This window comes from Akebia trifoliata, chromosome 8 (assembly GCF_017979445.1).
Source record: "Akebia trifoliata isolate Shusen 1 chromosome 8, ASM1797944v1, whole genome shotgun sequence".
Classification (NCBI taxonomy): domain Eukaryota; kingdom Viridiplantae; phylum Streptophyta; class Magnoliopsida; order Ranunculales; family Lardizabalaceae; genus Akebia; species Akebia trifoliata.
Genome location: NC_141382.1, coordinates 37,730,365 through 37,755,891, shown reverse-complemented (window position 1 = coordinate 37,755,891; position 25,527 = coordinate 37,730,365). Strand labels below are relative to the sequence as shown.

The 25,527-nt window shown below is 32.6% G+C and overlaps 2 protein-coding genes across 2 annotated transcripts; one reads left to right on the top strand and one right to left on the bottom strand.

Annotated features, from left to right (window-relative positions):
- The first annotated feature begins 3,787 nt into the window (after positions 1–3,787).
- Positions 3,788–5,404, top strand: LOC147396694 (uncharacterized). The gene is made up of 2 exons (XM_086451743.1): positions 3,788–4,963; positions 5,258–5,404. The coding sequence occupies exons 1-2, from the start codon at positions 4,181–4,183 to the stop codon at positions 5,387–5,389; spliced, it is 915 nt and encodes a 304-aa protein (XP_086307869.1). The 5' UTR covers positions 3,788–4,180; the 3' UTR covers positions 5,390–5,404.
- An 859-nt stretch (positions 5,405–6,263) lies between these two features.
- Positions 6,264–15,115, bottom strand: LOC147396693 (purple acid phosphatase 15-like). Its single transcript, XM_086451742.1, has 7 exons — positions 14,715–15,115; positions 12,133–12,324; positions 9,958–10,291; positions 9,654–9,871; positions 8,188–8,378; positions 7,342–7,626; positions 6,264–6,493 (listed from the first exon to the last, which is right to left on the bottom strand). Exons 1-7 carry the CDS (start codon positions 14,983–14,985, stop codon positions 6,326–6,328), a joined length of 1,659 nt encoding a protein of 552 aa, XP_086307868.1. The 5' UTR covers positions 14,986–15,115; the 3' UTR covers positions 6,264–6,325.
- Between the last annotated feature and the right edge of the window lie 10,412 nt (positions 15,116–25,527).

The window sequence follows — 25,527 nt, the reverse complement described above, 5'->3', positions numbered from 1 at the left end:
AAGATTAATATAATTTACATAATTTATTCAGTCAGTTTTGTTATCTTTGGATATCCAATTGTTGTTCTATTAAATTCATATAAATTATATTACCTTACCTAGATTTCAATTAGTTAAATGAAATTTTCCTTTGAATTAATCCTATTTACCTAATTGAGTCTCCAATTATAAATATTATTGTTCTTTAATGTCGTCCCGACAACCAAATCCAATGTAATTAGACATTTCATAAATTTTACTAATTCAGGTTACTTTGATGATTACAAAATTAATAGAATTTATATACATCTAACTAGATCTTTGGATTATTTTCAAAAGTTCCAAAAACAATAACATTGCACAAAACTTTTATTATGAAAACTTATTGATCAAGAAACATTCCACAATGACAATTAACAATAATTAACATTCTTACAATTAACTTATTCAAAACAACATAATCGTAATATGTTATCTATTAGGCATGATTTCAAAGCAAAATCTGGAATCTAATAGGAAACCATCAAAAACAAAAATCTAGAAATTAATAGTATAAACTATAAACCAAAAAATTGAAACCAATAGTATGAACTATTAGACTGAAAATCGAGATCAATGTGATGAATTCAAAATTGAAAATCTGAGATCAATATGATGAACTCAAAATTGAAAATCTGATATCAATATGATAAACTCATAATCGAAAATCTGAAATTGAAAGTATGTTTAATAAATCGAAAATCGAGATCAATATGATGAACTCAAAGTCGAAAATTTGATATCAATATGATGAACTCAAAACTAAAATTTTGAATTAATATTATGAACTCCAAGTTGAAAATATTAGATCAATATTATGAACCCAAAATTGAAAATCTGAAATCAATGTTTTGAACTCATAATTGAAAATCTTAGATCAATATTATGATCCCAAAACCAAAAATCTGAGATCAATGTTATGAAGTCAAAATCGAAAATCTTAGATTCATATTATGAACTCAAAAATCTTAAATCAATATTATAAACCCAAAACCAAAAATCTAAGATCAATATTATGAATTCAAAATCGAAAATCTTAGTTCAATATTACGAACTCAAAAACAAAAATCTTATATTAATACTATGAACTCAAAATCGAGAAGTTGACATCAATTTTATGAACTTAAAATAAAAAATCTTAGATCAATATTATGAACTCAAAATCGATAATCTGAGATCACTATTATAAACTCAAAATAAAAAATCATAGATCAATATTATGAACTCATAAACAAAAATCTGAGATCGATCATTAAAATCGAAACGCAATCATAGTTATATATATAATAGAATCAAAGAGAAAAAAAATGAAAAAATAATTTAACTCATGGTAACCATCATGCATAAATAGTCTATAACCAAGATATGTAGATTCAAGAAACATAAGACTCTAATACCACATGTAAAATTTCAAGCATACAAATCTTTAACATAACTTTTCAACTATAATTTCTAATAGGATCTAAAATCAATCATATATCTTAAGAATACTATTCATGTAATTAAGAATTAAGTTAGGGTACTTATCTTGTGCCATAATCAAATCATTGATTAATAAACGTTGGAGGTGTGCCTTTACAATCCACGTGTTTGACAAAGTGCTCGAACCCCTATCGTTTAATTCCTTTAGTTCTAGACTCACATTCTCCCTCTCTATATGGATCACTAGGGTTTAGTGATTGATGGATGTCACGATTTCAAAATTCTCTTTCTTATGTGCATTTTTCACTCAACATTATGGGGTTGCCGATCCTCTTTTATAGATAAAGATTTAGGGCCTAGAGTTTTCCTTTTAGTAAGATTCCTATCCATCAAGGTTTCCTACTAACTTTAAAATAATACTTTCTAAGTCCAACGATATTGTGAATCCTTTTCAATATTGACATATATTATTATTATAGAATCCTTGTGCAATTAAAACACCAAACCATAAGGTCAATGGGGCACATGATATTGAATTCTAACATCTGCCACATCATAGAGCATACAAAGAATGTCAATTTATCATGACTCTTGGTGAAAATTTTACCCTTTTGTGTATGATAGTCATTGTAGCTCAAATGGGTAAGGTGAACAATGGTTATGCTAGAGTTTGTTTGACCACACTTTCTTGCAAGTTTTTGGGCAAAGATGATGCACCAAATCGAATATTGTAGCTCATTCTAGGGTTGTTTGTTCACGTGCCATATATGAGTCACAGAGACATTCTACGCCCATTGTGGTTAAGTCTCTCTTCTATTGTTGGTTGCAAAGGTGTTGCTTGGGTATATAGACTATAGGCTATACTACTTCCAAGAACACAAGGATTTGCTTGTTGCTTTGCGTGAATTTTCATGTGGTATCCTCGACTCACAAAGATGATAGTGCCATTTGAGTTTAAAGTCCCCTAGATGACTATAGGAACATTGCTTCTATGGTGCTCCTCAATTTCTCTGATACCACCTAAAAATCAAGTTCTTTCAGTTGTTTTCATCCTTACTATAAATCATCTCTCCAATGGAGTCACCAAAATGTAATAGTGCAAATAAGGAATTTGCTCACATTGATTGTCAAGTAGGATAAGAAGATGCCAAGTAAGAGATGTTCTCACCATAGGCCACCTGAAATGAGTTAATGGTGTCTAATAATGATTGTAAAATAAGGAGGAGAAAGCTTGGGATCTTGATGAGAAGAACACAAAAACAATGATGGAAGTAATCATCCTGCGAAGAGAAGTCATCCATGTCAACATGTTATGAGCACTTGTACTTGAATGGATGTTAGGTGAATGAGTAGTCATGGCCATGTCTCTTAGAAGAGTAGACAAAACATCTTATCATAAGCGCCGTACCATTATTTTTTTCTTTTTCATTTTCTCTAATTTATTTTATCTTTAAGTATGTTTTTAATAATTTAGTAAGTCGGTGTTGGAGGGAATTGAACCTAGGTCTATCACATCACCACCTAAAGACATTGCCAAAATAAGGTAGCTAGCACCCGCTAATTATGTTTTTGTGTTGCCAGTGGGTAAGCCTACTTTTAATGGGAATTAAAGCTAAGTCAATGGTGAAAACAATCATGTTTCCAATAATGGTAGTACAGTAATGTTACGATGACGATTGAAAATTAGTGATCTTCGACAATATATGATACACATTAAGCTACCACTACAATACTATAGTTACAATATGCATTGGTCACTACGATGCTACACCTGCCTCCTTTCCCTCCTACCCTTGGTTATGATAATCAATTGGAAATTAGTGATACAATGATATATGATGCAGTGATCAGTACAATGCTATCAAGATCATTTTCATATTGAAACAAACATTTCTATTTATATAGATGCAACAATAACCAAAGCAGATGAACACATAATAGCAAATTTATTTGGTTAAAAAGTGATCACTTGGATAATGGAACGTTCGATTAGTTCCAAAATCGTTTGCAGGTTTTTTCTTATTTTTATTCTTATTAAATAAAAGAACCCTCTTAACATCATCGATGGGAAACAAAAGTGTAAAATATAATATATATATATATATATATATATATTATTATCATTATTTATTTAAAAATATATAATTATTAACAATAAAAAAATTATGATTGGTGAAGAGGACATAGGATTCCTGTCGGAATATACATATAGTAGTAATTTATTGGACACTTGTAATGTTGATGTTGATTAAGGAGTTAACTTTCAGATTAAGGTAAGTAATTGAAAGCTTAATCTTTTGTTTTATTTTCTTTCTTAATAAAAATTCAAGGCAAGGCAAGTAGGAAACCCTTGTTACTTATGTTTCACCAAGGTCTCCTAAAGATTCTCTCGTTTGTCGGCTTATGGATCGATACCCCAATCGATTCGATCCGATTTCAAAACCAGGAAATTCTCTCAATTTCTCTCTCTTCGAACAAAAACCAAGGGTGAGAGAGAGGTTAGATCTTTCTCTTTGAAATTTGAATCTTTCTCTGTCGATCTGACAATAATCTGCAAATTTATGGCTGAAATAAGTCAGATCTGGTGAGAAAACCTAAGAAACCGTTCTCTTACACGATTTCGGGAGGTTTTCGTCAATTTCCCTCTGTTAATTTGAAGATTTGTGCTGTAATTTCATGTTGGATTCTTGAAATCGGTTCCTGTTTCTCCGATTTTGTTAAAGATTTTGCCTGCCTAAGCATGGAAGCTGGTCATCGGAGGTTGACTCTAGCGGATCAGATCTCACTTATTAACGCAACGAACCTTCGCGATCTTTTGAGAATCAGAGAAGAAGACGATCGAGGTCGAGAAACCCTAGCGGGATTAACCCTAGGTGCGATCCTTAGTTGCGAAAGCACAAGGACACCACCAATTCAAACCAGCAGAACCCTAATTGACATCATCAACGATGAAGAATCTAGCGCCCAAAACAACAAGAAAAGCTGGAAATCCTTGAAGGATCTCCTCCGTCATAGAGTCCAGATCTCTCGCCCATTCCTTGCTGGTCCCTCCAATCGAAATTCCGAACCAATAATCACGAATTCAGACTCAATTTCCACTGCAAATGTTGAGGAAATTCTTGAACCAGAACCCGAACCCGATTCCGATTCAGGTGTAGCAACAGCAGAAAACCTGGTCGAACCGGTCGTGATGCGGCTCTCACTCTCAGCCGCATTAGCAGCCGAGCCAGACGGGTCGTCGTCGTTAAATTCGATTTCTTCTACAACGGCAGCGGAGGTGGTGGAGCCGATGAGAGTATCGTTAATGGCGTTGTTGGAGGAGACTGACAGGAGTCAGGAAAGAGTAGTGGTGGGTCCCACATTGGTGGAGACAGAGGATGGGGAGGACAGGAATAATGGGGTAGGAGTAGGAGGACGACGGAAAGAGGAGTACGTGTGTTGCGTGTGTATGGTGAGACACAAGGGAGCTGCGTTCGTTCCGTGTGGGCACACTTTCTGTAGGATTTGTTCTAGAGAGCTTTGGGTTAGTAGGAAGAACTGTCCTCTCTGCAATGGCTTTATTTTACAAATTCTTGATATTTTCTAAATTCTCAAAACAATATTCTTATGTTTCTCTTTGATTATATTTTTAGGTAATTTGAATTTGTTTCTTGTGGTTTTGGTGAAAATTAGAGATACCCCCAAAGTTTTCAAATTGATGACATTGTTCTTGATTTGGTTCTTTCATAGAAGATTTAACAACATACAACCAAATTCATATAATTCAAGTATGCAAATTACAATTACAAATATAATGTTTTTTTTCTTTTTTTAATAGGAGGAACAAGTATTTGAAGATGTCTTTGAGAAGAAAATTTGGTTGATGGGAAGAAGAAGAAATATGAAAGGCATAGTTGAATTTCTCAAAAAATATGTTATATATCACTATTTGGTTCATCAACTCTCATGACAAAATTCATCAAATTGAAATTGTTGGGTTCCTACGTTGGCCAGTACATGAGCGAATTAACATTCAATATGCCTGCCTTTAGTTCTTCAACGAGATGATCCGACTCTCCCATCTCTACAATTTTCTTCAAAAACACTAACTTTGGTCTCATTCGATGGAGGATCGAAGGGCTATGACCTATGAGTGATGCAACTCAATATTGAATTTTGACATACAAATCGTTAAAAATGAACTATTTTCCCTCATTGAAACCTCTTTGCCAAAGAGACCCTTTGATTTTTCCCCCTCCAAAAGTCTTTTTTTTTTTTCCCCCTCAAGCTTATGGCAAATATTTGTACTCTCTCTTCTTCAACCGCAAGAATCTACCTCTTTCAACCTTCAAACCTTAAAAAGCAAGATATGAAAAGTTAAGAGAACGAATTTTTGACAATACGAGGTTGTATCAGTTAAAAATTTTCCTGTGCTTCATTTTAACAAGAATTCACCATAAAAATTGTTGCATTGCAAAATCCAATCAAGCAGATGGAAGGAATTTGCAGAAAATTTTCCAATGACCAACAAGTAGCACCGTAAAACATTTGTAGTGCAAATGAGTTGTTAATACAGATGATTTGCTACATACCAAGCCTGACCCAAAAGTAATATCAGTGTCCATGAAAATAGCCAAACCCAACTGTCGATGCTAAAAAAAGAGTAACTATGGTGCGTAAAATAGATTGTACCAAGTCTTTGATGAATTAGGTTTTCCTTAAGTCGTCTAAATTTACAACAATAAAAAATAATATATATGATTTCAATTTTTATGAACACTATAACTTCCAATCAACGGTCTCTGTGGCAATACTTAAGAGAAACGTTTCAATTAGAAAGGTCGTGTTGAAATCTTTCCAATGATATTCATTTCTAAATGTTATGAAGTATTATTTACATTAGCCCTTAGAAAATTATTGGGCTTCGTCTTCGTCGTACTTTCCAAGGCTTAATCACCTTTGGCTGGGTTGGGCATCTATCTGGTTGCCTCACTATGTAAATCTGATCTCCAGGGCTATTGTACAGGTCCTGATTCCTGTGCCATGTCCATAGGGCATATGTCTCATTCTTCACCTGCATTTCAAATATAAACCATAAGTTTTGTAATCCTATTAGTTTTCTTGAGCTGTTGCAGCCTAAATCATTGTTCTAGGAATCTGACCTAACTGATGGTCCAACAGGCAGACCGATTTTGTAATAAAGTCGGTTTGGTTCAAATCATACTGGGGTCTTTAAAAGAAACTGCTTGTTTTTATAGAACCAGTGCTTGTTTTGTGAACAGTTTTATAATACAAAATTAAAAAAATAAAAAATTTGTTCCAAAGATTAGAATTTTGAGAAGATTGCTACATAAATTGTCATATACCCGATTTTGTGATTATTTATTTTTTACCAAAATATTACATATATTGTATGGTCACATTTGCTATTTACTTATTTACTCTTCCTATAAACCAATACTCAACTCAAGGGCATAAAGGTAAATTCATCAAATTGATATCATATAACCGTTCTCATAAATAAAAAATTACAAAATCAGCTATATAGCCAATTTTTGTAAACACTAAAAAATGGTTGGTTAAGTGATTTCAGTAAAATACCTACCTACCTATTTTAATAATTTCATCTTTTGGCAAGGCTATAATTTCAATTTTATGGAAAGTGCACTTACTAACGAACTTTCTTTTTCTTTTTCCTTTTCTTTTTTAAAAGCAAAAGTTAATGGTTAGTAATTAGTAGATAAAAGCAAATATATATATATATATTTTAAATAGAAGAAAGTGATTTAGAAGAAATCACATTATTATCTTCAGATTTTTTTAATAGATTTAATCGGTCCAACTGAATTGAAGCAGCGTCCAATCAATTTGACAATTATTGGGCCAATCAATAATAGAAAGATGGGGAGAGGATGAGAGTACCTCCAGGATGCCATGGCCAAAGCTACTTTCTCTGTATGCACTGTAATCAGGTTGTCGGTCCCAACAGAACTTACCCGCAGCTGGGCCTGACGTAAAATTCGTTGCGCAGAAGCCACCCATGTATTCATCCGGTGTGGTCCCTGGTTCAGGACAGTTGCCCGGTTCATCAGCATGTTTAATTGCCATCTTCTCTCGGTTACCTCCATCTCCAACCGTTATATAAACAGGACCACAGGGATCCAACGAGTAGTTATAAACTCTATTCGACCTCTCATAGGCATGAACCTGATAATATGTTTCCAAATGAACACAACAACCAACTTTAAATACATGTAGAATAGATAATTTGCAGTATTAGTGAAGTTCCATAGACCATAATTACATGTACACTTGTAAACAATATTGTCTGACACATGTTATCACAAGATTAGTATGATTTATACAGATATATAGATTGAGAAAATCAAGGCCCAATATCAAAGACCCCGAGGTGGATGACGGTTCCTAAGAGTGGACATTGAGAAAAGGGAACTGGCCAAGATAAACAGTAGTCAGATTGAAATGGCAACAGACCTAAGAAAGAATTTGATTCATTGAAGATTTATAAAGAAATAATATAGTTTTGCCTCTAACTTGAACATCGAAGTGTCTTTGACAGATATCCCATTGATGAGGAGTTTGAGACAATGGAGAATAAGAACTTGATCAAAGTAACTCCAGTTACGTGAAAATGACATGAAATTCCAGAAATCAAAATAAATCATTGAAACTGGATCATGTTATTATTAAATATTGATTAGAAAAGAAAAAACGATGAACATCTTATTAGTAGTGTTGTTCACTTACATGTCCATTGAAGACTATGTCAACACCATAAGAATAGAGTAACTCTTCCACCTCCACCCTCATACACTCTGCTTCTCTATAATGGGCATTGTAGGAGTTGTACCAAGGTGGGTGCCAAGTTGCTACCAGCCATGGAGTTACCGATCTGTCCACATTAGCCAAGTCTTGCTCGAGCCACTTGTACTGATCTCCTGTGACGGGAAATTTACCCATGGTTCAGCAACTAAAATCCCCATATAATCTTTACTTGTAATATTTGAATCCCGCGAACCTCAATCCCCTATATTCCTATCAAGTATGATGATGAGATGATGTTACAGGTATTTATTAATCACACTGTCAGTTATAAGTGTCAATTATAATTATGAAACAGATCTATGGTTGTTCTAGCAATGGACTAGAGTAATGAAATTGTACTTGAACATCTCCAGCTAATTATATCCTGTGAGGATACTATGACATCCATCAAGCATTAAAGATTATGTGCCTAAAGCCAAAGCTTATGCATTCCCCATTGCTCATCCATCAGTACCATCTGGTCAATGAAACATCACCCTGGATCAGGGCTGACCTCATGTATGGACCCTTGCCCCACTTTCAAACATTCGGTTTTTATCCATGTCAGTTATAACTATCAATGAGATGGTTAGGACTCCGATATGATTTAGGGGATCAATGAGTTGATGTGATAAAGTATCTGGGGATCAATGAGTTGAAGTGACTATGGTATGGGATTTTAACAAGCGTTAAATGTTTTTCTTTGCTGAAATATCTGCTCCCCAAAATTCCTGAAAGTACAAATTTGAGCAGTTGCATCCAACATTACTATTTTTGGTAGAAAGTAGAAAAGGCTTTAACTAAGTGTGTGAAGAGAGTAAGGGTGAGGTGGATCCAGCTTAACCAAGAAATTGCTGTTTGTGGCCTTTCTCACTAGTCAAGGGGAGTGAAACAATGGGCATGGAAGAGAAGCTCCATGAGAGGAAGAGAGAGAGAGAGAGAGGAGGGTCTCCCATGTGAGAGAGGACATGAGGGTTAGGGTTAGAAAATGAGCTCCCTCTTTGTTTGGTGCCCTAACATTCTCTTGTACTGGCAAATAGATTGAAATTATTAAAATGCCCCTCTTATTCAGTGACCCATTCTTAGATAAAGGATGTAGAATGCACGATTAGATGGATTGTGATCATCCCTTAGCCTCCAAGCCTACATACTCTGTCTCCCCATGCTGATTGTGTTTTCACCAACTCATTCATTATCAATCCATGTGGCATACAGGACAGATTCATTTTGCACCATCTACAACAACCTTGTAATGGGAGTTCATTAAGATACTTTTAAAAATTCCTGTTACCATAAATAAATGGCATACTGATAATATGACGGTTAGGGTTGATAGAACATTGTTCACTGAACAAGGACAAGAAGATAGAGAAATTGAAAAGTAAGAAAGTAAGATCTCATGAAATTACCTGATTTGTAGTAGGAAATGTAGGCACCAAGCATTATGAAATGTATTCCCCCTGCATTGAAGGAATAATAGAAGGTAGATGAAGACCCACTTTCTTCAGCTGGGAATGCAAATCGTGAACTATACGCTACAAATGTCTGGTTTTCAGCCTGTGGTTCTATCTCATGGTTCCCTTCTACCACCATTATTGGAACTTTTGACACCAAAGGCTCCATAAACCTGAGACAATTATCCGTCATCAAAAGAAAAGACGACCATACAAAAAAAAAAAAAAAAAAAAGAGTGCCAAGGAGTGTCGTTTTCACCTTCCCCAGTAATCCCAACGAGGCTGGTAGGTTTCATGAATAGGAGTTTCTGAAAAGGAGCAAGAATAGCAGTCGGACCCAGTTCCATTAGTGAGATACAGATTCGCGTAAGTTACATCACCAATCAATAGAATAAGATCCGGTTTGTTACAAATCAAGTGATTAATTGTTGAAGTCATGTTGTATGTAAGACCCAGATCTCCTACCACTGCAATTCTTTTGGGATAGCTCCCTGGACCAGAAACCGGCATGGTCTTGAAATAATGGATATTGCTCATGGCTGGTATAGCAGGATCTCCACAACGATAGTAATACAGTGTTTTAGGCTTCAAATCTACAAGTTCATACAAGTGAGGAGACAAATAATTAACTAAAATCTAAAAAACTTAAGACTGATTAACCAACAGGTCTAAGAGAGAAATATCCTTCTCATAGTTAACTTATATTAACCAACAGAGGTTGTGGGTGATTCTTTGAACAGAATTGTGCTTGTGCATGGCTACATAAAGTCCTTTGGAGACTACCACATGACATAAGAGAGTTAATTAGGGGCTGAAACATAGAGAAGTGTAACTCATGTTGTAGACTCATCAGCTAGAAGTGGTATAAATAGAACTTCTTCGTAAATAATGATACAAAGCTGTCGTTCATAGAAGCATTGTAAAAACATAAATTCAGTCATCTTTATTTGCTAAGCAATCTATATGTGTCTCCCCGCATTTTGTCAACCCTATCTTATGAATTTACCTTGCACTATGAAGAAGAATTTATGTACGATGGCACAACAAGATTCTTACTCTAAACTAGATGTCTAGGTTACCGCGTTTCATTGAATCCAAGAGGTCTACATTCTAGCTATTATAAAAGTCTCACGTCATTAAATTTACTTATTTTGTTTGATTAGTGGAGGGTGTATATCCGCCGTTCTTACTTTCATAGGGATCCTTATTCCTTCTTGAAGATAAATTCCAACTTCAGGTAGTTAAGTTCTCACATTAAAAGAGAAATTCTAGTAACTCTTGGGTAGATAAGAACTGCTTGAATATAGGAACTTATTGATTAATACTATAGCGAGTTAACATTTATTTGTAATTTTAAGTAACTAAGTTCTGAAATGCCGACCCAAGTCAAAGTCAAATGCCATCTACCCAATAGTTACATGAGAGAGAAGTTGCTATTAGCAACTTAAAAAAAATCTAGTTATAGATGTCTTTGTCCTGAATGAAGTGCTGCACCATTGTCAAAAGAACTAACTGCTCTTAGTTTATGGTCAGACAGGATCAACATCCTGGATCAAAATGTCAAGATAACAACTCAAAACTCCAAATAATACCTTAGCATCACTAAGGGGATATATCTAGAAGACCTAATTTTTGATTTTTGAATACAACGTAAACACTTCAAGATACATTTCAACCAACAGATATAGAAGTCAAATGTAAGCCATAAATGAACTAAAAGATTGAAAAACAAAGAGGGAGAAACTGGTATTTATTCATTTTGAAAGAAATCCACTGTATGTTCCACTTGCTATTGTTTGATGAGATGGATCATCATTTTGAGATTTTGGGGCTGTTTTCCGTTTGGTCTTGTCTCAATTACCAGAACCCTAAGTATCTTCGTAATTCTTTCGGATTTTGTGTTGTTCTCTTATAACTTGGCCATGAGCAACTGTAGGTCCACATCAAATATAAATTGGGGTTATAGCCACCAAGGACCAATATTTGGCATATGTTCACTCTAATAAAAAAAACTAAATCATTCTAAATTTTTCAAAATGATAAGATCTGTAACCATTTCAAATCGCAACAACAACTTATGTTTTTGAGAGTGAGTTCTTATTTACTTTCACTATCTCTGACCACTTTCTTTTGGATCTTCCGCTTGCTCTTTTAGGTCCTTCAACTTCAATAGAGAGTGGAAGACAAAAAAAAGTGAATGGAGATAGTGAAAGAAGATATGAACTCACTCTCAATAACATAAGACTTGGCTTTGGACATACTGGAATGGAGGAACAAGATTTATATAGCCGACCCCAAATCAGATTTTCTTTTGAAAATTTTCCCTGCAATTTAAAACCTCTAACAGAACACTACAACTATTATAAAGAAAGTCTAAATTTTTTGCAAATACTATGCTGCATAGAAGATGTACTATAAAGCCAACTAAACATACCTGTGAGACGAACATGGTGTATAATGCCCGAAGTGTAATTCTGTAGACCTTTGAAAGGATATAGTTGGTTGTAAACAAGAGAATATCCCTTAGCTTCATGATTTAATGGATATCTTAACTTCCCATAACGAACAACACTGTTGACAGTTTCAGGATTTAATGGCTTTATGTCATCCCCTATTTGGAACTCTCCTGCAAATTCAACCCCACAGATAAAGGTCAAATGTTTAGAAAAGCAAGAAAAAATTAGGTAGTTTTGCACTAATACTATTTTCAAATGTTAACTAATCGAAAAACAGAGTTTTTTTTTTCACCTGGATTACTGATGATCCTGTGGTGGTAAACCCTGAGCCAGATTAGTTTGTATGTTGTTTGTTTGACATTAATCTTAAGATGGGTTTAGGTTTCACGTTGTTTGTCTAACACTGATGCAAGTCTGTTTTTTTATCAATATTTCAAATCCAAGATACTAAATCCCAAAATAAATATCTAAAAACTATCTTAGTACAAAAACGTAAATAAAAATTTGTTTTGTAGTATAAAATAAAATGGATCCCATAAAAGATCTGTTTAGATATTTAGATATTGCAACTTTACGTTACAAAGTAATTGTTCTTGTGTATAATAATTATAGAAAAATCAAAATAGAATATGGATAATAAATAAAAAAATTGAAAACAAATAAATGAAATAAAAGGTAAAAAGCATTTTTTGAATTTAAAAAAAAAAAAATTGGTTGACCTTGTAAACTCAAATTTGATTTAAGTAACAGTAGCCGTAAGTATGATGTACTATGTAGCTTCTTAAACTATGATATATTCTTTAAACTATTTGGAACAAATACAAAAATGTGATTTCAATACTTTCGAAATTACCAAAAAAAAAAACATAAAAATCCCTCCAACCTAGAATCACATCATTGTGTTTCCAATTCAATTTCCTTTGTTGTTATGTCATTCAAAAGTAGACCAAATAAATCTTTGCAAAAGAAAGTGAAAAAAAAAAAAGAAGAAAAACAAAGGATAAAAATATATTTAAGAGAGATTAATGGAGTTATTCATGGGGGAGAGAGAAAGAGTTCATAACTGAGGAAGGCAAAGATCTCTAAGTTTGCTAGATATGAGAGAGAAAGAAAAATACGTTCCTTGCTTAGTAAGAAAAGTTTATTGGCTGCATCACCTTATGGCATCCAAAGGCATGATCCAATACCAAAATTCTAAGAACTTTGAAAAACCATTCAGAAAAAAGTTGTTTTTCAATGTTCAATTTTAATTTTAAGTTTTTGAATCCGGTAGTCATCCATTTTCAACACCTTGGATCAAGCTAAAATAAATATGATTCTCTAAAATAAAATTAATCTGAAAATTTCCATGATATCTTCTAGAAGGCTGTTGTGTTGGATTGTCGATGTGGTTATCCACGTAGGCCCAAAGACTCTTAGTAGGATTTCAAATCTTACTAAGTAGTAAGGGTAGTCAAATGTGGTAAAAAGATATTTAATAGAGAGGAAGATAAGCATGGAACTAAAATGACAGGGGAATAAGGGATGAGTGAGAATGGATTTCGGAAAGTGGAATCCCAGTGGTGTCGTGGGATTTCACTTTCCACATTTTCCAGTGTAACAAGCATTTATACACGGCATGGTTTTTAAACTCGGTATCTCGTCCCGTCTCGTTCAGCTCTGATACCGAGTCGTCTCGGACGAGTTTTCCGATACGTTTGAGACATCTTGTGAGACAAATCAAAAAATTACACGTGAGTCATAAAACTCGGTAAAAAAAATGACTTTGTGAGTTGGTCTCGTTCAGCTCTAATACCGAGTTAACTCGGTATTTGAGCCCAATGAGACCAACTCACAAAGAGTTATGAGACGACCGCGTATCGTGAGATAAGACGACGATATTTTCGATTATCTTGGGAATACAAACGAGACAGTGCAGTAATGGTTTAACTCGCGAATTAAACGAGACGTATTGGACGAGATTTTGAAAATCTCGTCCGAGTTAATCGATACAAACGAGTTAAAGCCTCAACCCTCAATTCTTTCACTCCGAAATCGATTTTTTTTAATTATATATTTTTTTGTAGGAATTATTTATGAATTTTTTCAGAATTTTTCAGATTTTTTAATGGTTAAAAACCATTGTCTCAATGTCTAACGAGACGAGACTTATCGTCCGAGTAACTTGGTATCGGAGCTGAATGAGACCAGACGTGATACCGAGTTTAAAAACCATGACGGGTATAGCGTACCCTAGAATAAACAAACTGTTTACAAAACAGGTATATACCCGTTTTTATGATTATTTTCATACCGATTCTGTAATTTTTACAAAGTTCATATCCGTTTTGGTAAACCCCCACCCCCAAAAAAATTCCTCCAATTGTCATTCCATGTATTTTTGATCTTCTAAAAGTCCAACTAGTTAGCTAGATAAGATCATGAAATGGATCTTGATGGAACGCTATTCTCATTTAATAATATCCAAATTCAAAGAAAAGGAAGAAATTAAAAAAAAAAAACTCTAATAAAAAATTAAAAAAATTAAAAAAAAGAGCTTAAAAGAAGAAGAGAAGAAGACCTGTAATCCAAGAGATCCAAACAGAATCGTGAGAGACGGAGAGAGTAACGGAGATTTGCTCTGGCTCAAAACCTTTAACTCTCCTTCGTACTCGAGAATCGGTTTCTGGCAAATCAACAGCGTGTCCACGAAAGCTATCATCGAAAGGAACAGTTACAGGATCGAATGGTCCATCAAGCGTTGTTTGAATGTCGCCATTAACGATCCAGAAGAAGCTTATCCAAGCACAAATTATTCCCAATAAAGCACAATTAGAGAACAAATTCGCCATTTGTGGAGAAATCTACTGGAGCTCTAGAGTTTCCAAAGTTGTTCGACAAATGGAGAGAGAAAGAAAATGAGTAGGATTTTACAAGAAAAAATATTCTTGCAGAAGTAAGGAATATTCGATTCCGTATTCGAACATAATGGGCGTCAGTGGCGGTTTCAGTTCGTTAGCCTCCATACGAAATATTGTTTGTCTTGGGAACATAAAAGACGAAATTACTAAAATAGTTATTTATTTTGCAAATATTACTGAATCAGCCTTTTTTTTTTTTTTTTTTAATGTTAAAGGCACCCCAATTATTACCAAGGACACCCACACATCCTAACCAATTTTTTTTTCTTATATGACGACTTAAAAGTTTCATAATATATGATTTTTCGTGAGGCTGATCTATATGTAGTGAGGAAACCATCCTCACCAAAAATCAGCTCATTCCAAATTTTATAATCCCATTAAAAGTGATTTACAAAAGAAATTGACGATTTAAGATTCTTCAACTTGTTTTGACGGGGTTAGAAACTTTTACCTTATATAAGACCAAAAAAAAAAAAAATTTGACTACGGTGTGTAGTGCTCTTAGTAATAATTGGGGTGCCTTTAACACTACCCTTCTTTTCTACTCTACGAAACGGATTACAATGACCCAAACTATTTATTTTCCTCGATTGTATAAGATTTGTATCTCGAGAATAAACATGGTTGTTTGAACACCAATGTTAGGGCTATCAATGGACTGGGTTTTGACCCGATCTGGTCCTTCCGTCATGGACCAAGTTTGAATTTAGTAATTTAGTCCATTTAGTTATCAAGCCAAGCTGAGCCCATTTTATTATAGGGAGGGTTTTGGATTCTAAATGTAGACCCATTGGACGGCCTGACCTGTTATATCATATTAAAATATATTACATAATAATTTTTTTTATAAATTAATAATGGTGTCCATAAAATATTATTGTATAGAATGCTATTAATTTTGTCAAATCTAATAATAAAATATCATTTTGATTAATTTATTATTATTTGGTATGCTTTTGATACAATAAAAATAGTTAAAATGGGTTTGGCCCGGTCCACAAATGGGCCAAATATGATAAAATTACACGTCAGGTAGTCGATTGAGTTGCCACGTGGGGTGGTCAGATTATCATGACTCATTTTATATAGAAGTTGCCCATTAATTGGTGAAGCATAATGATAAAATGACTCCCCACGTGGCATACTCAATCGACTCCCCTGAGGTGACCACGTGTGAGAAGTGTTGATCTGTACTCTTTGGGATACACAACTGCACATCCCCATAAAAAGTGCAATTGTGTATCCGAAGGAGTATAGATCTAGGATTCTAGTACATGTCACATCAGGAGGGGTTGATGGAGTATGCCATGTGGAGGAGTCATTTTATCACGATTCATTGGTAAATTCTCTAACCTAAATGCTCTTAGCTTCAACCACTTATTAAAAACCCTTGATTTTTCTACCTGAACCGATCATCTTTAATCCCTTTAATAAAAGTTCTCACTTTCATCTTCAACCTTAAGATTTTATCCACTTCAACTTTCAAATCCTGAGCCCCCAAGGGTTGGATTTGAGCAGGCCAAATCCAAACCCGTTGAGTTGAACCCGATCTTGGGTCATGTATGGGCATAATTAGCTTGGGTTCGGCCTTGGGTTCGGGCAGCAACAAAAATACCCGACCCAAACCAGGTTGGGCGCGGCATGGATATTGGCCAACCCAATTTACCCGAACCCGAACTTAATATGATTATAATTTAAAAATATTTCTTATCTTGGTTTCTTTCACTCATAATTCATATTTCAATATGTATCAAAACTAATGTGTGATTATTTTTATTAGATAAATAATCAATCTTTGTTATTAATGCTTTATTTTAAGTGTAATTCTATATTGTCATACAATGATTATATTATAATTTTAATTGTTTTTCTTTTATTAAAAATCATGATTATTAGTATAAAAATAATAATTATTTTAACTAATGTTATCATTTTTCTTCTCTCTTTAAATTTACTTATAATTTTATGTTTATAAACTTCTGAAACACATTTTTAGGAAAAAATAATTGTAAATTTTAAGTTCTTTTACGTGCCATTTATCTTTATATAAACTCTTACCAATACTAAATTACCTAGTATTAATAAGAAAAATATTAATCCGACTTGAGTAGGGTTCGGGTTGAGCATTTCATACCCGAGGTCAGGTTGGGCAAGTGCACTGGTTGGTGTTTGTCAAATTTGGGTTGGGCATGGGTTGATCCCCACCAGTCCAATCTGCCCAAGTTGCAGTCCTACCTGGTATGTGTGAGGGAGGGGACTACAAGTGCCATGAGGATTAGCAAGTACTCTAAGAGGCTCAAATGCATCAATTCTAAAAATAAAATTCAAAACTCGACATAAGAATAGATTTTAGGAAAGTCAAAGATAGGAGAGTTTTGGATAGAAAAAAAAATCAAGGATGTTCTTCAAAGGGATTATTTGTAATTTCCATTTATGAGGGGGTATTTTTATAATTTTAATATATAATTTAATATATTTTTACGAGGGGTATTTTTGTAAATTTATGTGCATTTTGTTATAATAAATACTAAGAGTGTTTTTATAATTTGATTAATTAATTTTATAAGGGTTATTTTTATAATTTCCATATGCATAAGTTGGAGTCACACATTTTGTGCCGCCAATCATTTGTTGAAATTTCTTAAGAACTTAGGTAGTCCATGCGAATTTTTCGTTTGCATTGTGCAACCAAACGCCCATAAAATTATCCAATGTAACCGAAATTGATCATGAACTTGATCATTTAAGATCTGATTCTGCCTAGTCATATTAGGGACGCAATAAGATTGAGTAAAGGCCATCTTACTAATAAACTATTTAATATAACAAATAAAATATTGATCAAAAGGTATCTTGAAGTAAATATTTTTAATTAAAATTAAAATTAAAATATAAATAGAATGTAAAGTCCTTAATTTTTTTTTTTTTTACATTCCATCTAAGTGAAATTTCATTCATATTCTACATTCTTATTCAATTTCAACTACAAATAAATGTTCCACGCTCTAATTTTCTAAGATTTTCTTCTCAAAACTTTGATTTGCTAGAAGAATTCATTGTTGATCTTAAATCTCAATCAAGAAATTACAAGTTCAATGTTTTTTACATTAAGGCTCGGTTTGGTATCCCACTAAAAGTAGGAAAACACACAAAACTTTGTATTTCATGTCTTTTGCATTTCATGTGTTTCATGATTGTTTGTGATTGCAATACTTGGTAGACTCATTTTTATAACATCTTAAATTGTGTAGTTGTTTGGTTGCACATTGAAGGCAAAAACAAAAAAACATAATTTAAAAAAGAAAACATAATTTTTTTTTTTAAATTTATCCAATAATCTAACACCTAAAACCCACAAAAAAAGTCAATATATAATTGTTTTCATTATTATCATGTTTATTTAATTTTTGTTGTCAAAATATAACATATAAGTTACAAAATTATTAATATTAAAAAAATAAAAATTCAGCAGCATATCCCCTAAAAAATTATAATTTTTTTCTCGTGTTTCGAAGAATATATAAATCATTCACAATATTATAAAACGTAAATAACATTAGTCTACTCATTCAAGTGTTTCAACAAATATATAGCATTGATTATAATCAAAGTAACCAACCAACCACAAGTTTAACACACATATTCAATAATTGTTTTAAGTTCAACACACATGAATTCAACAACAAAAAAACAAATCTTCATCATAAACCAACTAAATATCTCTTATTTATTCTCATAATTCATCTAATTTTTGTAGTCTATACCCCATATTCTCCACCATAAACACTTCAATTTCATATTGATCCTTCCTAATAATATAGTATGCCTTCCTAAGGTATGCCTCACTGTATCACAAGATAGAGTTTCTTACCAATGATAAGAAGATCAACTGTCTCCCTAATCTCTTTGAGGCATACAGTTAGATTGATGATGATAACTCTTACTTCTTTAATGTTCTTTATTTTTTTTTTCATGCTTCATCTTTTGTATAGAAGACGGAGCTTTTTTGTTTTCATAACTAGTGGACATGATAACACTTTCTTCAATATCATTCAAGTCCAGATCCTCGAAAGATATATTAATATTAGGCAATTCATCAAATCCATCATATTTATCTATATCTATCTCATCAATGGTTGAACCTCCACTTGCTTTATGATTGCCCATGATAATGAAAAGTTTATCAAAGTCCCACCTCAACCCACACTCTCGAAATTGTTTGAATTTTTTCTTTCCATTATGAAATATCACGCATAAAGTACAAATTGATTCGAATAATTATTTGGGTAATAATCTCACTAACATATGTAAAAGTACTTAATACTAACCTTGGATTGTAATAAAGCACCCCAACAAACATTAGATGCGGTGACGACATTCCTATAATCTCGTTTTCAATTGTCCTACAATCATCATTGTTTTTTCACCATCTTTATCAAGTTTACTTCAATTTAGCACCCACCACCATCACCTTCATTTTGCTCTCAAAATAGCACTTCCCCATTCAATTTTGTACCCACAAAATAATAAATTTTCCCTCACTGGTTCAGTTATCACGCACCTCCCCTTTTGACCTTCACTTTCTTCTTCATTAACCCACAATAGCCCCTTTCGACTTCATCCTCTTCACCCTCGTCTTCTTCTCGCTCTCATTATCACCATCTTTACTATAATAACACCTTATCCACTTCATTATTATGAACTAGACCTCACACACTCCCATTCCATTAAAAACCTCACATCATTTTTCTCTTCACTGTTAGAGCTTTATCCACATTTTCTTGCAACCCAAAATCCTTATTTCCATTTGTCTTTTCGCAGCCCCAATACCCTATTCATCTCACATTTTTAACGAATTGAAACAGATCATTCACATAGGTTTTACAATAGCCATATAATCCCCATAATTGAGCCAAAGTAGCGTTACATCCGTTCACGCTTTTCTTGACAGTTCGATGCATTTTAGTCAAATGTGAGTAATTTTCTCTAAAAAAATTGAACCCACAAGTCATTTTTTGCGTTAGAAACTAGACATGACGATATTTTCAACAATAAATCACAAGGCTCTCAACTCTTCAACAATTGGTACAGATTTTTCTGTAAAGTTAAGGTAAAATTCAAAATGAAATCTAAGGCAATCCGATACCTTTTAATTAAAGCGTATATTTTCTTTTACAAAATTTCGGTTCACAAACGCCTTTGCTATTAGAAACTAGACACGCATAGCTTTCCAATGGCATATCTCACATTCAATTTCCGTGAAGTTGAGGTAAATTTTGATATTCAGCAACGATTTTCATGCTCATTCAAGCCCGAATCAATTGACAAATTTTCTGAAGGAATCGTAGCAATCGAACTTTCAAGATACATTTTTTCATTTATTTAAAAAAAAAAATTAAAAAATTTAATTGATTCAACTCGATGCATCACAGATTTCAAAAAAATAAAAATAAATTAGAAAAGAAATAAAAAAATTAAAATATTTTTTTCAAAAAGAAGTTAATTTTTTGTCAAAATTCAAAGATGCCGAGTCAACTCAAAGAGTTCGGCAATTTTTCATAAAATTCTCAGATTGAGCATTTTTTTGAATTACGTTTGGTCTAATCTTGAGAATCTGGGGTACATAGACAACTTGAGAAATTATCTTAGGCCCGACCGCAATAAAAACAAAAATTTTTCTTTGCTTTTGTTATTCTTTTTCGTAGTTTTTCTTTAATTTAATTTGATTTTTTTAAGTCTTGACTTGACTCTAGTTTCTCCTAGATGACTTTAGGTTTGATTTTGACCATAGTCTCTCTAGTTGACCTTAGGTTTGACTTTGACTTTAGTCTCCTTAATTTGACTTTAAGCTTAACTTTTAGTCTTCTTCCATTGACCATAAGATAGTCTTGGATCGTAGTTGAGACCTATCATCTTGATTGGACGGGCTCGGTGCCTAACACCTTCCGATGCTCGTAACTTGACTCCTTACCAATTATCTCTATCATAAATCGATACGAATTTCATTCGGAATCATTTTATGGTTCCTAGACCTAAACTAGATGGCAACTCCAAAACAAGAATCAGGATCCATGTTCTGCACACAAATTTTTGAGGTAGATTTCAATACTCGATTTGACTGTTGCATTATTAACCGAGTTTTGAATCTCTTTATCTACTTTTGATAGAAGTGGATCATTCGGCCCCATTATGTGATTGCTCAGTATGAAACAAACAATTGTTATCTTCACTTGCATTCGTAATGGGTAATAAGATTGTGAAGATAACAGCAACTACCTCTTCTTGACAATTTTGAATACTCTTTCAATTATTTTTTTATGTTGTGCATGTCTTTTGTTAAACAATTTTTTATAATTTGTTTGAGTGCATCTTCTATACTCGCTAATGTGATCATGTGTGTTATGATTCGAGACAAGAAATTCTAGTTTGTTGGTACAACACACATCAATGAGATAATATTTTTCTACTAGAATGCATGCATCATTTTTAGCTTTTAAGTTTTAATGTGTAAAGTTAAAAACTTCTAATTTTTTTTATTGAAATATTCAAACTAATAAAAAGGAAATGTGAATGATTTTCTTTGCATACGAGAATCATTTAATGTCCGTTGATCATGTGTAGATCCTTCCCATCCAATAATGATGTATGTAAATTTTAAGTCGAATGAGCATGGCGCCAAGACATTTTGTGTTGTCTGACCCTTCCTACCCCGAAATCTATCTAGATCTTCTTCTAGAATGATAGCAACAATGTGTGTTTCATCTAATGCCCCCCCACCACAATTCTAAAAAAAATTGGAATATGTATAAGAATATTCTTAATTTGATAAGATTATAAAAATGCCCTATAAAAACTTACCTTGAAATATGACACATATCGAGGGTCACTACTAATTTCTATCGGGTTGTCATCTTTATACAATGCGCTTTCATGATCTTCCATAAGAAACTTATACAATTTAAGTACACAATTTAAAATTTGATTGAATTGACGACCAATTATCTCTCGAGATCAGTTGAATCAAGCCTCCAACACCCTATGATGTATATTATAACCAATCAAGTGTAAAAACATCAACATCATCTTCTCTACCCTACAATTTTTGGCACCACTCATGATATCTTGAGATCTAATCAAAGCACATAGACGTTGTAATGACTCAATAACTATTCATAGGTTAACTCGACAGTTGTGTTCATTATACAATATCAAATCCATATACATTTTGATATCTTCTTTTCTGTTAATATGTGATTTTATATGCATATCTAGTAATTGTTTGATAGCAATAATAGTTGCAGCTACCGCATTTGTCGTCGTTGCTATTGCAACAATATTTTTAGGAAAAATTATAAAAAAAAACTGAATAAAAAAGTTATTTCACAAAAAAAATCAAATTTATTTGAAATTAGCAAAATGATAATAAATCGGCCATTGAATGGTCAGTTGTTGTCCCTCTCTTCTTTTAATTATTTAAAAAAAATCTATTTTTTTAAAAAAACAGGTCATTGAATGGTTGTGTTTCTCTCTCCTCTTTCTCTCTCTACTTTCTCTCTCTTAATTATTTTAAAAAAATTGATTTTTTTTAAATATCATTGAATGACCGGTTGTTTTCTCTTCTCCTTTTTCTCTTTCTCCACTTTCTCTCTCTAGATTATTTAAAAAAAATCGAATTTAAAAAAAAATCGAATTTAAAAAAAAAAATCATGAAGTAGCTAATTTTTTCTCTCTCTTGAAAAGAATAATTACAAATAAACTCTTAAAAAACTTATGCTGTTCCACATGCCACCTTCTAGTTAATTAAAATTAATATTGTACTTATAAGATTAATTTGTGATATAAACACAGTCAAAGAGCATTTATAATAGCTATAATCGCTATATAGGTTTTTATGATTCATCCTACATCAATGTTATTGGAACACCTGAGACAACAAAGATAACAAACTCTCTATATATCAAGAAACATTTAACGAGAGTTACATGTTTGGGAGAAGTGCTTAACATGAATAAACACGTGGAACATGTAAAACATGTCTTATATATTTAGGTTGCATTCTAAATCTTGATACGTTTACTCCTATAATTTAAAGTAAATAACGCTAACTTTAAACCAAGCAAATACTTAATATAAAATCAAAGAAATTTTATTGGCACATCAACTTTTACTTACAACACACCAATCATTTTGAAATTATACAATTGTTTACCTTAGATTAGTGTGAAATAAGTAAAAGTTAGTGTGTTAATATAATCTATCTAATATAATATGATGCATCGAGGTCAAAACACAATGTTCTTAAAATATATCAAATGGGTCTTAGAAAATCTATTAATGAACCATTTAAATGTTGTGTTTTGTCTTGTATTTCATTCTCCTTTTAACTCATACTAAATTTATTAATATGGAATAACAGACATGTTTCTCTACCTTGATAGTTAGATTTTGCCTTTAACATTTTAATCGACACTTTTTGATCATAAGTGATTACAAGGGCATAATTATGTTTGATGACGAAGACCAATAAGATGCATCCACGTAACCACTAAAGCAATGCAAGATTGAGTCAGAAGTGACATGTGTCTCATCCTTAAAGTCAGTAGAATCATTCGATGGGTGAGTAGTTTAGCAACTAAAACATTCATCAATCATCTTAGATAATTCTTTGAGAGGACTTAGCCTAAGTGACAAGTGTAAGAATTTGAAACATTCGATTTAACATGACCTAAAGTTTTTGTGCAAATTACATAATTAGTAAAAGAATAAAGACAGACCTTAAACGAAAAGTTTCCTAGGATCTACATGATCTGTATTAGAGTTAAATTATCAAACTAAATTAGACGAAGATTAGCAAAATAAATAAAAAATAGAAATTCATCACGAAATCAATAATATAAAGACCACAAGATCCTAATCCAAGTAAAATTTTGGAATATGTGCAAGATTTTCAAAAAATGAGTTATTAAGACTCTAGGAATCTATAAATACATATACCAACACACAGGAAAAAGGCTTTTATCTCATGCCCTAATTCAGTCTCTCTAATTTTTTTTCCTACCAATTTGATTGTTATAGAGTCTTAATCTTAAAAAATTTCACATATTTGAATCAGAAAATAAGAAGGAGATCGTCCTCGAGAAATGAGTCTAGGGTGAGATAATTTATTTTACCTATAGTGAAGAAATCAATTTTTTAAGTGATTAAAATTTCAAAGATAAGATATAATGAAATTAAAAATTTTACAATTCAATACTAGAAAAAAAATATTGTGCGGGTACATTGAAATGAACTTCTACTTTTGGTATCATACTCTAGATGATTCCCATAAGAGGATCCATAACTTTAGAGGTGAGATGAGTTGTCTTCAAAGCGGAGTCGTGGTTTGTTTTACATGAAGACATGAACAAGTGTATAGACCAATAACTTCTACAAAGACATGAACAAGTGCATAGACCAATAAAATGAGTTGTCTCCAAAAGAAAAATGAGTGTGATATAACAAAAATAAAGGAGGGCAAAATTTATATTGAAAATCGTTTCGATGAGGTCAAGCATATGTGATTAAAATATTAGGAAAAATGTAAGAATTGTCAAATCAACAAGTTCATAGGCCAAAGGATTTTTCCAAGGATTTAACTCCAATCACATTGGACACTAAGGGGTTTCTCTTCTTTTTTTTCTCTATTTATGTAAGAGAAGAGAAACTGAATGATCAAATCAACAAATTCATAGACCAAAAGGGTTTTCTAAAGGTCTAACTCCAAACCACGTTGGATACTGAGGGGTTTCTTTTATTTTTTTTCTTTATTTATGTAGAAAAATAAAAACTGAATGGTCAAATCAATAAGTGCATAGACCAAAAGATTTTTTCAAAGGTCCAACTCCAAACCACGTTGGATACTAAGATATTTCTCTTCTTTAATTTTTTCTCTATTTATGTAAAAGAAGAGAAACTGAATGGTCAAAGCAATAAGTGCATAGACCAAAGGATTTTTCTAAGGGTCCAACTCCAAACCACGTTGGACACTAAGATGTTTATCTTATTTAATTTTTTCTCTATTTATGTAATAGAAAAAAAAATTGTCAAATCAATACTAAGTTAAAAATCAAAGGGTTTTTCTAATGGTCCAACTCCAAACCACGGAATAAGATGTTTCTCTTTTTTAATTTTTTCTTTATTTATGTAATAGAAGAAAAGAATTGTCAAATCAATATTAAGTTAAAATATTAAAGGATTTTTCCAAGGGTCCAACTCCAAACCACGTTGGACACTAAGATGTTTCTTTTCTTTAATTTTTTTCTATTTATATAATAGAAGAAAAGAATGGTCGAATCAATACTAAGTTAAAAGACCAAAGGGTTTTTCTAAGGGTCCAACTCCAAATCACGTTGGCCACTAAGATGTTTTTTTTTCTATTTATGTAATAGAAGAAAAAAGTGGTCAAATCAATACTAACTATAACTTTTTATT